We start from the raw sequence: 16,390 nt of genomic DNA on the forward strand, positions 1-16,390 counted from the left end.
GGAAAAAGTTATGACGGACGAAGCTCCAAGGTTCCTCGGCCGTCGACTCCAGCCGACAAAACCTGCAGTAGAAGAGGCGTGAGAACTGCAAAGGGCGGCTCCAGTTCTTTCCTCCTCTCGCTTAAATATGACTGTAAAAAAAAACGAACCACGCAAGGGGTGTAAAAGAGGGAGGACAGTAAAACAAAATGTCATCTCGTAGAGAAAGAAAAGCCCAAAGCCAGCAGAGTTTCCGCGAACTTGTGCAGACGTCTGGTGAATGGAATCTGTAGAGGGAAGACTTGCTTTTTTTTAAGCTTCGAGTCGCAGGGTGAGAACATTATCAGAATAAACGGAAAGTATATTAGAAGTGCGTATGGGAGAGAAATCATTGCAGAACTCTCTCGTAATTCATTGTGCCGCTTGGCACTTCTAGAGTAAGGTCCTCTCAGGGTTCGAGCTGACAAGAGTTGACACTCAGATTACAGCTGGAAGGAATTCTCAGGGCTTTGCTACAGTATCGTCCACTATTCTGGGAGAAAAAAGGTGAGCTACATTGCTTCTTTTTCATCTACGGGTCGTTTCAACAACATTGAAGCAGACCATTCAAATTTATTCTTGGACAGATTTCTCATGCGAGCGCGCCCCCTCAACGTGTTACTAATTCACGAATTAAAACAGAAAGTTTTTCTTTATTGGGGTATAAATAGGTGTATGTTCCTCTTGTGCGTTTTGTGGCCCATAAATTTACACAGTACTCGAAATTACTGGGGAACTCGTCTGGTCGGAGATAGAAAGGAAGTTTTTCATTTCTTCCATTAATAGCCAAACTGGCTGGCGATCTCACAAGCCAGTTCGCCAGCGCCGACGCTGTCTCAGTGAACAAAGGGATCTTTAGTCTTTCTTTATGTGCGAGAAACCGCTCTATGCGTAGAGCATAGGACGGCCCGAGCCCTCGTGTGCACTGCCGCCTGTCTCCTGTGAACCAACCTTATGGCCACGACACGCATGGGTCGAGTGCTTGGAGATGGGTTTATCTAAAATATCAAGAGTTGCCAAAACGCCAAGCCTAGACAAATTTCATCAAATGCTGTTAAAAATTTTACAAGAACCGGAATCAGAGCAGTAAACCTAATAAATATAGTGTTTTTTTTTTTCCGCAAGACTTTGAGCCATAACCTCAATATACCGTGGCAACCAGGTGCCATACCAACCATACCTTCTATCTGTCGTCCGAAACAAGTATTGCACAAAAAAGCAAACTTGGTGGTACAATTCCAAAATAAAAAAAATGATAAAAATTATAAACTCTCAAAAATTTCAAAAACACAATAAATATGTTCTTGAAAAAAAAAAAGAAAGAAAAAAGATGCATATTGTGGACTTACTTTTTTTCTTAAAATAAACTTTCTTATTTCTATAGGTCCCGCTTTTTTTTTTGTCCATCATAATGTAATTATTTCCCTATTCTAAGTCGTTTTGAGAGCCGCATAGTGTACATAAATGGAGAACATTCTTTTGAGCAAAGCTGAATTAAATTTGCAATATTAAAGATCAAAATTCAAATACAAAAACTTTGACCTTAAAAGAAATGTCACAAGCCTTTTACAAAAAAAGTCATCGAGAAGAAAAGAGATAGTGAATAAAAACAGTTTTGGAGTTGCGACAACTTAGGTAGAAATGCTTTTAGCTGAAATTTAAAGATCCATGCACGAGCCAAGCTTGTAGATAGAGAGAAGAGGAAAACATTAGTAACGGCAAAGTGATCATACGAGCGAGTAGAATATGAAAAGAAATGACATCGAGAGACAAGAAGTCAGAAAAATATTAAGGAAAGAATATTACTGTGATACCCTTAATGTTCGCGACCCCTCAATTTTCGCGAATTTCGCGAATGAAAAATTCGCGAAATTTAAGGGCACGCAAAACTTTCGGTCCTTTATAGTTTCAATGCAGGCGACTGGTATTTGCGAAATTGAATGGCCGCGATTATGTCCTTCATGACTGATTCGCGAAAAATAGGAGCCGTGAAAATAAAGGGTTTTCCTGTCTCTTAAATAACCAACAACATCTATCTCTTATGTTGTGTTACCCACAAGGCTTCTCTCCTTCCTCCTCACCGAAATATATATTTTACACCCCAGGGTAACCGGCGCAGACATGGTCGACGTGTTGTCAGCGACTAATGTGACTTGGAGCAAGAATCCCATCACGTTCTTGAGCCAGATCCAACAGCTGGGCGACCCGCGAACAAAGGACTACCCCCTGGTCGTAAACCCTCTCTTCGTGTTTCCCATGATCCTGCTCTACCTGTACTTCGTCAAGGTTGCCGGTCCAAGATGGATGCAGAACAAAGAACCGTTCCAAATCGTCAACCTCATCCGCTTCTACAACCTCGCCATGGTTGTCCTCAACGCCAGGTTCGTGTATATCGTTTTAGTCTTTACGTACCTTCCCGGAGGTCGCTACAGCCTCTTCTGCCAGGGCATCACGGGCTACATGGACGACGAGCTCACAGAGTACTACAAGACTGGCTGGTGGTACGTCGCGGTCCGCTACGCCGACTTCCTGGACACCGTATTCTTCGTCCTTCGCAAAAAGTTTACGCACATCACACATCTGCACGTCATCCATCACACCATTGTAGCCATCAACGCGTGGTACTATGTGCTGTTTGCGCCAGAAGGACAACCGGCCCTAGGGCTCATCATCAACGGCTTCGTGCACGTCGTAATGTACGCCTACTACTTTCTCGCTACACTTGGACCAGGTGTTAGACAGTACCTCTGGTGGAAGAAGTACCTCACACTGTTGCAGATTGTTCAGTTCGTGATTTACATGGTTCACATGTCGATTCCCTTGTTCGTGGACTGCGGCTTTCCGAGGTACCTCATCCACATTGGGAACGCGCAGACGTTCCTCATCTTGTGTCTTTTTCTAAACTTTTACATTCAATCATATTCAAGGAGAAAAGAACCCTCTACAAACAAGAAGAGTGTCGCAAACAGCACGGCTGGCGAGCGCAGGGTTCAGAATGCAAAACACGATTAGACGTGCACATGCTCAAATGAGCTGTGAATCATGTTTATTTTATAAATTAAAAACAAATAAAATTACATTTTGTCTGGTTTTATATGTCGTCTTTCACCTGTCTGTTTTTGAAACGGTCTGACATCATGGTAGCAAAAACGTTAAAACGGTACATTGGTAACGCAAACCGCGAAGGCTGGTTCACACATGTATCTTAGCGCTGGAACAGCGTTATCGCCAGCACTGAGTTCGTACTGAGTTAGAACTGAGGCCTGTGTGTAGGCAAGTAAAGGCGGGGTCACATTTCTCGGGGGCTTGAACAGCGCTGACATACTTTGCCTATACTGCTGACTCATTGCTGCGGTGTATGTGCGAGCTGGGCTTTAGGGTTACCGGTCGGGGTTTCCGAGCTAAAGTGCTGACAGCTGGTTAATCAGAACAGTCAAATCAGAATCAAAGGTGCGACCTAGAAAAGAAGAGTAAAAAAAGAAAGACAGCAGAATGTAGACGAGCATAGCAACATATCAGCCTTTTTGTGGATTATCTGCAAACTACGACGACTCTGTAGCAGTAACACTCCCGCAAAGCTTAAGGGCTTGGTAAACTAATTGCGAAAACCCGTTGGAACTCATTCCTTATATTGTTTTATTACCTCTATCGTCATAATCTCCGCGTGCTGACAAACCAATAATCCACATCATTATAGAGTTCAAAGCCTGACATGCCGGAACTATAAAGTTAATTCTGTCACAACCTCAATAGTAGAGCAGACATTAACAATGAATTCTCCACAAAAAAGTGCTTAAGAAAAAGAAAAACAACATTACTCGAGGAAAACATCTGCGCGAGCTCGTAGTAGACGAGGGGAGAGAGCGGTGAGGGCCATCATGTGGCATACATTCCTCAGAATTTTTTTTTTTTTTTTTTTTTTTACAGCAGACAGCGGGTTGAGAATGTGTTTTTTTCTGTTTTCCCAACAAAGCGCACGGATCCCTTGACAGAAATTGGAACAGGCGTAAAAAGTGCGAATACCGGAAAGCGGGTAAGTGGGCACTGCGACCGGCATGAAGGCGTGGGATATCCTATGGTTACCGTTTGCCACGAGAATTGCCTCGAGAATAAGCACACGCACAAGGCGCCTTTCTTTCCCATCGGAATGGCGGTCAACGGCGATGCTTGTGCCGTTTTACACGATTGCTGCAAACCCGACTTTACATGTGCGGTGAGACGAGAGATTTGAAGCCGCAAACAGAAAAAACAACCGAAGCGGGGTCGAGCCGGCCCGTTTACTTGATTCCAATAAAAAAAAAAAAATCTAACATAGTGGCTGACAACTTAAAGGAACTTATTACTGCTGCAGGGTTGTAACTTGTAGGCATTGCCGAAAGAAAAGTAACGAAAAACGTTACTCGTTGCTTGCAAATAAAAGAAACGCGATACCGACCTACGTTAAGACAAAATAAAAGAAACGCGTTACAGTAGCAATTACCGATCAGAGGTAACGCACGTTACTATGGCGTCACTTCTTTTTTATGAATAAAACCGTTTTACTGTTTCAACGTTAGAGGTATGCGCAAGCGCCATATCTGAAGAAATTTTATGTCTATACAGAAACTTAACATAATTACCTTATCTTTTATTTTAACGGTTCCACCTAAATGATCACTAGGAGGAAACAAACAAAAAAAAAAAACGTACAATTTTGAAGGTACTATAACGCTCAATATGAGTGCGAACACCGCTCCGCGTCGCACGCGATACTATCAGTGCCCCCTGGCGATAGCTCTTTGAAGTATAAGGGCACCTTGCGCACGAGACGTATCGTCTCTAACGATCGCCGCGCCACTCTGCACTTCCGGGTCGTCTGCTAGCGAAAAACGGTCGGCGAAACCGCGAAACTGTTCACCATTAACGAAGCAAATTTGTCGCTTGCAATGTGCGCCAGGAGAAATAACTTGTAAAAATATTTTTAGGGTCATGTTTCGTTTAGAAAGTTTTAGTAGATTATTCCCATGACTCCCATAACAATACCCGATACTTCGCCGACGCCTTTAAGCATGCATAATATTGCTATCGTAGGTACCAATACAATCAACTAAGACGGCCTATTATTTACTTCGCGTAAGTTTTGCGAGACCAAAAGACCACCAATGCGCGCAGGCAAGAAGTTTGAACGGCGCCCGAGCGTGGGTGATACTCTTCATCATGGAAAGCAGCGCGAAAAAAGAACGACGAGGACGTAGGAGAAGCACACGGGATATCCTCGTCGTTTTTTTCCGCGCTGTTTTCCATGATGAAGAGTATCACCCACGTTCGCATCGCGCTAACTTCTTGCCTGAGCGCTTTGGTGGTCCTTCGTTCTCGCAAAACTCAAGCCAAGTAAATAATAGGCCGTCTTAGTTGATTGTATTGATATCTCCGATAACAATATTTTTCACGCCTTTAGGCGTGAAAAATATTGCGACGAAGTATCGGGTATTGTTATCGAAGTCATGGGAATAATCTGCTAAAACTTTCTAATCAAAACATGACCCTAAAATCTTTATGCAAGTTGTTTCTCCTGGCGCACATTGCAGGCGAAAAAAATGCTTCGTCATTGGTGAACAGTTTCGCGGTTTCGCCGATCGTTTTTCGCTAGCAGACGACTCAGAAGTGCAGAGTGGTGCGGCGATCGTTAGAGACGATATGTCTCGTCCGCAAGGTGCCCTTATACTTCAAAGAGCTATCGCCAGGGGACACTGATAGTACCGCAGGCCACGAGAAGCGGTGTTCGCGTTCATATTGATCGTGATAGTACGTGGGATGAGCGCAATAATTCATAAAAAATTGGCACCGGCCGAAACAAATTGAAGTGTATTTTTTGCAAGTTTTGGGAAGAAAAGGTACCGAGTAACGTAACTACGTTACGTGTTACTCTAAATAGGTAACGTAACTACGTAAGTCCTTACTGTTAAAAAAAAGACGTAACGAGTACGTGACTAAGGTACCGGATAAAGTAACGAGGTGCCAGTAATGTCGTTACTGGCAACGCGTTACCGCCGACACTGTCCGCAGTCAACGAGATTGCGGCATCAGGCTATAACATTGCCGAAGAGCGAATCAAGTAGCAAGAGGCAAGGTCATTATAGGTCACGCCCTGCGTTGCTACTACCAATGTTTTTCTTGTTTTCCTTTTTTTTTACTTCTGACATTTGTATTTGCAACATAAGAGTATGTTCTAATTTTTATTATGGTATTTGTTTCATTGCCCCCTCCTTGTGTAATGCCCTTGAGAGAGGGTTCTTAAGGACCAAATATATCAAACTAAATTAAATGAAAGCGGACCAGTATCCGCGCGAGCAGGTGCATTCGTGCGTGCGAACAGGCCCACAAAACATTAATGCGCAACACATGTCCCCGTTATTGGGACAATGACGATAACATGAAGCGAAATGCATTGTGACGGTGCGCTGGCCACATACGCTGCTTCTGCCTCGCGAAGCGAGCGAGGCAGGAGCATGCATGATCTCTATACGTGCGGCGCGACATGAGTTAAAGCCTACTACATACTAGTCTTTGCGCACCTTCCGAAGGTGCTCAAAAAATGTCCGACTACCAGTTCGCGCTTTCCACTTTTCCCCCGCTTCCTCCTCCCCCCCCCCCCCCCCCCCCTTCTTCTACCCTGTCCACCGTTGCCTGCTTCCTCCTCTTCCAGGGTGAGGAGGACCTTCTGCCTTGTAGAATGCCGTGTCTGCCCTACCGAAAAATCCGGTATAACTTTCCGCTATCCGGATTATGGAACCGGAAATATAACTGGATTCTATCTGGACTCTATCTGGAATTTAGGTTTTCAGAAATTATACCTTTGTCTGCAATCTGGATTTCGGGTTTCCAGTAACAAATTTCCGGTTCCATATTCCGGATAGTGAAAAGTTATACCGGATTTTTCGGTAGGGTGGTCGTCGGCGTTTAAGCTTATGATGATAAAGAGCTTACGCCTGTTAGCTTCTCTCGTACGTTTCGGGTCCGTTTTCTTTTTGGAAGTAGAACAGAAAACACAAGAAAAAGCAATCTAAAAAAACTAACAAAAAAAAAAAAACGTGGTTACGGTAGAAAGAGCGAGGGAAACAACTGCATTGTCTCAATGAAACAATGAATGAACGCAAACGGAATGATGTGCCAAGGTCCCTGTAGCCCATTGGTCCTTGCAAACATACGACACGGTGATAGCCCTTCGTGCGCAATTTAGGCTAGCTTCAATTTCTTCCTTCCTCAAGTCTCCAAGAAGTGCAACTCAAAGACGAAAAAAAAAAAAAGCACTTAAAGAGAAAGGGGGCGCAGTAAAACGCCTTGAGAGAACAATCCCGTAGGCAGACATTTGACAGTTTTACGCAGTTGGATAATCATACGCAACTATAGGGGAATGAGATCCTAGGAGGAAGAGTTCCTTGCTTTCAAAGATTCAGCGTTTAGCTGGGCGCTAGTTAAGGTAGACGCGTAAAAAGCTGGAACACTTAGTCAACACAATGACTAGCGGCTTGTAGCCACGAACGCTGTGTATAGACATTAGAGGTCCGAGCTCACCTACCCGACCCGTCCTAAAAACATCGACGGATTAAACTGAGTTCAACGGCGACAGTAATTTCAATATAAATCCTTCGGCACTTTCAAGATTCTGAAGGTGAGTTTTGATTGCTCCCATCTAATTCATGCCGCCCGGCGCTTTGAAGCGTCCAGAGGAGATAGTTCTTTTTTTTTCTTCTTTTTCGAGTTGATCTGGATTTAGATTTTGTTCGGCTCGTGCCGATTGTTACAGACAGCTTAAAAAATGCAAAGTGTGCCTTATGATGTTCGCTCTTCCTACTTCGTGATTTACTCTTCGGCGTTCTTACCGCCTTGTGCCGCAATCTAAAAGGCTTGCCACACCCTGCGTTTTTGAGTTGTCGAAGACTATGCGGAACACAGGTTCGTGTGCTTCTTGCGCAGGGGTTGCGATGATGTCGAAACGCCGAGCTCGCATTGGCTGATTGATAAAACTAGTGGGTAGGCCTCAAGGCAGCTAGCAACGATGTCTACCCACTATCTTTTCAGTCCAAGCCTATAAGAGCTCGGCGTCGTTCTGACGTTATCGCAACCCCTCCTCAAGAAGCAGACGACTTGCTTTTCACATAACTGAAAAGATACCTCTCCCCGTCCGCTTGATAAACAAAAAACAAAACAAAAAAAAAAAACAGGGCAATTGGAAAGTCGTGAGCATCTTGCCATCGCTCGATAGCCATGAGATCGCAGAAATATTCGATAAGAACGCGACAAAGAATCCCGACGCGTGAAGAGGGTTCCCCGAATTGCGTCTGCGTTCGTACTTTCGCACAAAATATACGGGAACAATCAATAGTGGGAGTCCAAGAATAAGATCGTTGTCGAAATCGCTGCGCAGATTGTCGCTGAAACGTGATAGCGTTCTGCACCGGAAGTTCTACCGCGAAAACGTTTCTTTATGAAGCCGCTTAGGAGCTGGTACGTGAAGTCTAGGAATATCTTCCGTGGACGTCCGTGAAGTCATCGACCACATTTAAAACCGATTCCCGTGAGTTTCTCAACTAAGAGTCAACTTATTCACGGAGATGGTTTTCTCGCGGCCAACCAAAAACTTTTGTTCAAGCCTTTCTGCAATTCAAATGTGTCTCATTTACCAGATCGATGTGAGCGTACAATGTCTTTAAACATAATAACATGCTTCGTAACTGTATTTGCGATTTATAAGCTACAATATCATCTCACCTTCGTTGGGCGCGTTACACCCTTGTATGCAAATTAAAGTATGTGTTCAGCAAATCTGTACTGCCGGCTTCGTTGTTTCCATAATCGTGTCACCCACGGAAAAGTACATAGAATTTGCCCAAGAAAATAACATCGCAAAAAAAAAAAAATGAATAACGAATTATTTCAAACTCAGTTCGCATTGGAAGTTTGAGCACGAGAAGTTTATGCTATGTATACGAACGTCAATATTATGTGTTTAATGCCGTTGTCACACGTGCTAAGACATCATGCAAAAGACAGTCTGACGACACTGTCTGAGGTATTTCTTTCTCGTCCCAGCGGTCATAAAAGAAACTGTCTTAAGACTTGTTCTAAGGATACATATGTATGAAGGAAACATGCTTCCAGCATTTTTGAGGCGTCACCGCGGATGTTTTTGACATAATGTCTGCAGGGAAACTCCGTGCCTTTTGTGCGTTGTGTGACCGGGGCGACTGCGGGTTAAATGATTCAAAATTTGTGTGCCTCGCAGAATAGCGAATAGGATGAGTCTGATCGTGGAGCGGTCACCTTATATCTGCGCAGTAAACAGCAATTGCTCGGTGTAAGGACACGCTAATTTACAGCCTATTGGGCGATACATTGTTTTGGAAAGGAAGACAACTGGTTTTTAGGAATGCGACGGGGCAGCAGCAACCACTTGAAAAGCAAACCGCTACAAGGCTTTAGTGAGTGTCATCCGGGGTGCCAATAATTTTTTTAATCACAATTTATATCGAGTGATAATGACAAAACTTTGATCCTCACTTATTATCGCGTTAATTAAAACCAGGAACTGAAACCTAATATATATATATATATATATATATATATATATATATATATATATATATATATATATAAAGTAATGAAGTCGCACTTCGAAACGTTGTTGGAGTTTTAAAGCATTTAGTGAGTCGACGTTTCGGCCTGAGACAGGCCTTCTTCAAGACTGGTTGCCAGAGTCGGTTACAGGGTTGTTTTCGCTTTCCCCACCCGGGCCACGTCACCTGTCAGATCACGTGTAAAAATGCCCAAGTAAAAGAGCCCAAGTGAAAAAACGCTGCTGTACTCCCCCCACTCCACGCACGGCCGCAGCAGACGCCGCCAGCCATCGGAGCAAACCAAAGGCCACGTCAGACTTCGTGACCCCAGGAACGTCACGTGCGGAAGGCGCAGTAACGTTCACATAGTTGGATCGGCCCAGATGGCCAGCAACGCACGCCGCGGAAGAACGCAAAGTCAAACAAAAAAAAAAAAAAAAGAGGGGGGGGGGGGGGGGGAGGAATGTAATAAGCGCACACAGTAAATAACGCCAAAACACATAGAAAAAACCATACATAGAGAAAGAATAGGTGAATAAGCACACAGAGTAAATCAATGCCAAAGCCCATAGACAAATCCTCTGCGATCAAAAAAAAAAAAAAAAAAAAAAAAGCGCACGCATTAAATTAGGCAAACGCTCGGCCGAAAAGCATAGACAAATCTCCTGCAAAAAAAAAAAAAAAAAAAACAAAAAAAAAACTTAAATATAACAGTGTTAACCACAGTCCCAGAAAGGTACACGAAAAAGTTACAGAAAGGTACACGAAAAAATTAAAGGGTTGAACGAATGCGATTGAATTAGCTACAGTCACTCCGCTACAGGGGGATCAAGGTAGATTGCATGCATAGATGACATTATACCTGGATCTTCATTAATACCGGCCCGGATTGAATTAAATTTGTAAATAAGATAGGATTCTCTCTGCTCGCGATCACGGTTGCTTTTGAAATTGGATTGTAAAAATGTAACGTCCAGTTTGTCAAACGTGTGTTTGTGTAAAGCCATATGTTTTGAAAGGGGGAGTTTGGGAAATGAATTTACATGCGCCCTGTGGTTGTTAAACCTCAATCGGAAAGGTGTGCTGGTTTGGCCCACGTACTGCTTACCGCAGGTGCCACATGTGAGGAGGTATATCACATTACTTGTGCTGCAGTTTAAGTTTCCGTGGATTATGTAGGTGAAATTGGAATTCGTACTCTTTACCGTGGTTTTAGGTGTCACGTGTTGACAGACATCGCAATTTGTTCTTCCACAAGGACGACTGCCAGTGCTTTCAGTGTAGGTTGTCTTAGACCTAACTATGGCGTCCCTAAGATTTCGTGAGCGTCTGTAGACCACTCTGGGAACGGAGGGGATAATTCTTGCGAGGCGTTCACTTTGTTGTAAAATGTTAAAATGTTTTCTTAATATGGGTGCGACATTCGGAGTCTTATTGTTGAAAGTTAGTACGAGGTTCGCCCGACGCTCTTCTGTCTGAGGGCTCCGCTCACTCAACAAGAGGCCACGATCAAGGACCTGTGCCTTATTGATCGCATCGTCTATGATTTTTTCCGGGTACTTCTGTTCTTTCAGGACTTGGCGTAATTGATCGGTGTTTATTTTAAAATCGTCGTTGTTGGAACATATACGTTTAAACCTATGAGCCTGACTATAAGGTATGCTATTTTTACAGTGCCGTGGGTGGCAGCTGTCGTAGTGCAAGTATTTCTGACGGTCCGTAGGTTTTCGGTACACTTGAGTGGCCAATTTAGAGTCGTTAATTAGCACTCTTGTGTCTAGAAAGGTAATTTCCGATTTTGAGTAACTATGTGTAAAAGAAATGGAGGGGTGCGCATAATTAAAAGCTCTAATGAACTCGAGAAGCTCTTCTTCCGAATGCGACCAGATAAGAAATATATCGTCAATGTATCTTTTATAGAAAAGTGGTTTAAGTGAACGCGATGCCAAAAAGTTGGATTCTAAATTTCCCATAAATATATTAGCGTAGTTAGGTGCCATCTTCGTTCCCATTGCAGTGCCGCTGGTTTGAAGGAAGAAACTTCCATTGAATTCAAAGCTATTTAACTCAAGCACCAGTTTCGAGAGAGTAGCCACGACATGCTTATCTGGTAAATCGTCACTCCTGTGAGTGTCGTACGCATTAACAAGGGCCTCTATGCCATCACTGTGGGGGATGTTCGTATATAAAGACGACACGTCCATCGTAACGAGAAAAGCATCTCTAGGGATATTAATTTTAGAAATTTCTCTAAGGAAGTGGTTCGTGTCCTGAATGTAAGATGGGAAGCTGGGTGGGATGTTCCTAATCAAGCTATCAATATAGCTAGATATTGGTTCGGTGAGGGTTCCTGATCCAGATATAATGGGACGGCCTGGGTTCCCTTCTTTATGAATTTTTGGTAGCATGTAAAATCTACCTGGCACGGCGTTTTTAGCAGTTAATACCTTTGCCGCATTTTCGGTAATTTCCCCCTGTTCTACCAGCTGGCCCAGCTGCTCCCGTATGATGTCGGCATGTTGCCTGGTCGGATCGTTTCTGAGATGACAATAGAATTTTGCATCGTTATAGAATTTTGCATCGTGGCCTCTTGTTGAGTGAGCGGAGCCCTCAGACAGAGGAGCGTCGGGCGAACCTCGTACTAACTTTCAACAATAAGACTCCGAATGTCGCACCCATATTAAGAAAACATTTTAACATTTTACAACAAAGTGAACGCCTCGCAAGAATTATCCCCTCCGTTCCCAGAGTGGTCTACAGACGCTCACGCAATCTTAGGGACGCCATAGTTAGGTCTAAGACAACCTACACTGAAAGCACTGGCAGTCGTCCTTGTGGAAGAACAAATTGCGATGTCTGTCAACACGTGACACCTAAAACCACGGTAGAGAGTACGAATTCCAATTTCACCTACATAATCCACGGAAACTTAAACTGCAGCACAAGTAATGTGATATACCTCCTCACATGTGGCACCTGCGGTAAGCAGTACGTGGGCCAAACCAGCACACCTTTCCGATTGAGGTTTAACAACCACAGGGCGCATGTAAATTCATTTCCCAAACTCCCCCTTTCAAAACATATGGCTTTACCCAAACACACGTTTGACAAACTGGACGTTACATTTTTACAATCCAATTTCAAAAGCAACCGTGATCGCGAGCAGAGAGAATCGTATCTTATTTACAAATTTAATTCAATCCGGGCCGGTATTAATGAAGATCCAGGTATAATGTCATCTATGCATGCAATCTACCTTGATCCCCCTGTAGCGGAGTGACTGTAGCTAATTCAATCGCATTCGTTCAACCCTTTAATTTTTTCGTGTACCTTTCTGTAACTTTTTCGTGTACCTTTCTGGGACTGTGGTTAACACTGTTATATTTAGATTTTTTTTTTTTTTTTTGCAGGAGATTTGTTTATGCTTTTCGGCCGAGCGTTTGCCTAATTTAATGCGTGCGCTTTTTTTTTTTTTTTTGATCGCAGAAGATTTGTCTATGGGCTTTGGCATTGATTTACTCTGTGTGCTTATTCACCTATTCTTTCTCTATGTATGGTTTTTTCTATGTGTTTTGGCGTTATTTACTGTGTGCGCTTATTACATTCCTCCCCCCCCCCCCCCCTCTTTTTTTTTGTTTGACTTTGCGTTCTTCCGCGGCGTGCGTTGCTGGCCATCTGGGCCGATCCAACTATGTGAACGTTACTGCGCCTTCCGCACGTGACGTTCCTGGGGTCACGAAGTCTGACGTGGCCTTTGGTTTGCTCCGATGGCTGGCGGCGTCTGCTGCGGCCGTGCGTGGAGTGGGGGGAGTACAGCAGCGTTTTTTCACTTGGGCTCTTTTACTTGGGCATTTTTACACGTGATCTGACAGGTGACGTGGCCCGGGTGGGGAAAGCGAAAACAACCCTGTAACCGACTCTGGCAACCAGTCTTGAAGAAGGCCTGTCTCAGGCCGAAACGTCGACTCACTAAATGCTTTAAAACTCCAACAACGTTTCGAAGTGCGACTTTATTACTTTATAGTCTTCGGCATCCTACGCTATATTTTCTTTGTCTATATATATATATATATATATATATATATATATATATATATATATATATATATGTATAACGTTTCGGTTACGGTTACCGTCTCCTGTTGATATCGATTTCCTTTCGCTTTTTTACGGTTTTGGTTACCGATTACACGTCCCTAATAATCGTTTTTTTCGGTTTCTCCAATATTTTGTATTATTGATATTGTCACGAATGACAAGTGATGAGGCGATAACAACTGAAGAAACTAAACGTTTAATGGGGCGAACTTTTTTCCCCAAAAATAAAAGAGGAAACAGAAGATAACAGTAGAGCGTCGCGGGCGTCGAAGTCGGCGACTAGATTGTTCGGCGACTGGAACATTCGGAACTCGATCATACGAGAATGTTCTCGAACTCCCGAGAACGCAATGTTGAAAGAACAAATAAAAGAGCATTCCACTGACTGGAATCGAACCCAGACTTCCCGCGCGACAGTCAAGCACGGTAACCACTCGGCCACGCGCGCGATCGCTCGCCGACGAGCGTGGCATTACTCCCCCCTTTAAAAAGGCATCGTCTCGATGCCACGTATAAGGCAACAAAACAGAGCGAAACAAACAAAAGAATGGGAGAATTCGGAGGCTCGCGAAACACAATCCTATCAAGCGGTGCACAAGATCACAGTTCGCAGTCTTATCGCGCGTAGTACGGCTTGAGGCGCACGACGTGGACTACTTCCGGTCGTGGAGCGCGGCGTGATGAAGTCCGTGTACCGTCGGGCATCACATCGTAGTTCAGATCCCCGAGTCGACGAAGTACTTTGTAGGGTCCGAAGTAGCGCTTTAGGAGTTTCTCACTGAGACCACGGCGGCGGATCGGTGTCCACACCCACACCCTGTCTCCGGGCTGGAAGTGGACGTCCCGACGACGAAGGCCGTAGCGACCAGTGTCGACACGTTGTTGGGCTTGAATACGGTGTCTCGCGAGCTGGCGGACTTCTTCTGCCCGTTGGGCAACCACCTGGGCGTCGTCGCTTCCATCGACAGCCGGTTCGTGGGGTAACATCGCGTCCAGCATTGTCGTTAGTTTGCGACCATGAACCAGTTGGAAGGGTATTAACCCGGTGGTCTCTTGCACGGCCGTGTTGTAGGCAAATGTGACATACGGCAACACCTCGTCCCATGTCTTGTGCTCCACGTCGACGTACATGGAGATAATGTCGGCAATGGTCTTGTTGAGTCTCTCCGTCAGCTCGGTGGTCTGCGGGTGGTACGCCGTTGTGCGCCGATGGCTGGTGTGGCTGAGACGAAGGTTTTTTTGCGTCAGCTGGGCCATGAACGATGATCCACGGTCTGGGATCAAAACTTCGGGAGCGCCGTGCAGGAGGAGGATGGACTCGATAAAGAACTTGGCGACTTCCACAGCAGTCCCTGCAGGAAGGGCTTTCGTTTCGGCGTACCGTGTGAGATAATCTGTTGCGACAATAGTCCATCTGTTTCCTTGCGTCGATGGTGGAAAAGGACCAAGTAGATTTATTCCAATCTGCTGGAACGGTACGGTCGGGGGACCGATCGGATGCAGGAGACCTGCTGGCTTCGACGGCGGTTTCTTGCGTCACTGGCACTCGTGGCAGGACCTTGTGTAGAAGTGAACGGTCTTCGGCAGCTTGGGCCACTAATACCTTTCACGAATTCGGGCCAGCGTACGGCTGAAACCAAGGTGTCCGGACGTCGGGTCGTCGTGGCAGGCTTGGAAGAACTCCGCTCTAAGGTTGGTAGGGGTTACCAGCAGCCATGGTGTGCTGTAGTCTCCGAAGTTCTCCTTGTAAAGTACACCTTGTCGGTGGACGAAAGTCGGCAAGGCTCTCGAGAAGACACGGGGGACAGTACCCCCTCGTTCTCCGATGTGCTCGATTAGCGCGCGCAACTCAGGACCGTCTTTTTGACGTCGTGCCATGTCGTCGGTGTTCGCTGCACCTAGGAAGCACTCCTCGTCATCGTTGCTGCTGCCGGAATGTGTTTCGACAGGGGCTTTGGACAGGCAGTCGGCGTCGCTGTGCTTGCGGCCGGACTTGTTGACCACAGTCATGTTGAACTCTTGTAGTCGTAGACTCCATCGAGCGAGGCGTCCTGACGGGTCCTTGAGGTTCGCAAGCCAGCAGAGCGAGTGGTGGTCCGTGACTACACGGAACGGGCTCCCGTACAAATACGGACGAAACTTCGTGATTGCCCATACGACCGCAAGACATTCTTTTTCAGTCGTGGAGTAATTTCTCTTCGATTTGGACAGCGTCCGACTTGCGTAGGCGATGACTCGCTCGGTGCCCTCTTGCACTTGAACTAGTACCACTCCAAGTCCTGCATTACTAGCGTCCGTGTGAATCTCGGTTTCAGCATCCTGATCAAAGTGTCCAAGGACAGGAGGAGTCTGGAGTCTTCGCTTCAGCTCGTCGAATGCCTGCTGCTGCTCCTCGGCCCATTCGAACTTCTCGGCGTCCTTCGTGAGTTTTGTGGGCGGTGCGGAAATCCTTGCGAAATCCCGAACGAAGCGTCGATAGTAGGCACAAAGTCCAAGGAATCTTCGCACGGCCTTCTTGTCTATCGACGCTGGAAATGCTGCGACGGCGTTTCTCTGGGTCGGGACGAACGCCTTCGTTACTAACCACGTTTTTTTTTTTGTTTTTTTTTTTTATTAGTACTGTTTACCCTTTTTCCAGGGCGGTTACAGGAGTGGAAGAAAATGACATATCAATACAT

The 16,390-nt window shown here is 45.1% G+C and overlaps 1 protein-coding gene across 1 annotated transcript; it reads left to right on the plus strand.

The window, feature by feature from the left end:
* Positions 1-233: 233 nt before the first annotated feature.
* Positions 234-3,112, plus strand: LOC8030245 (elongation of very long chain fatty acids protein AAEL008004). The gene is made up of 3 exons (XM_002399438.5): positions 234-310; positions 416-525; positions 2,124-3,112. The coding sequence occupies exon 3, from the start codon at positions 2,140-2,142 to the stop codon at positions 3,028-3,030; it is 891 nt and encodes a 296-aa protein (XP_002399480.3). The 5' UTR covers positions 234-310; positions 416-525; positions 2,124-2,139; the 3' UTR covers positions 3,031-3,112.
* The last annotated feature ends 13,278 nt before the right edge of the window (positions 3,113-16,390 follow it).

This window comes from Ixodes scapularis, unplaced genomic scaffold (genome assembly GCF_016920785.2).
Source record: "Ixodes scapularis isolate PalLabHiFi unplaced genomic scaffold, ASM1692078v2 PGA_scaffold7__128_contigs__length_106722199, whole genome shotgun sequence".
NCBI classification, from domain to species: domain Eukaryota; kingdom Metazoa; phylum Arthropoda; class Arachnida; order Ixodida; family Ixodidae; genus Ixodes; species Ixodes scapularis.

Bases quoted from the DNA above. Each gene is read 5' to 3' on its own strand.
- LOC8030245 (XM_002399438.5), top strand. From the start codon at position 2,140: ATGGTCGACGTGTTGTCAGCGACTAATGTGACTTGGAGCAAGAATCCC.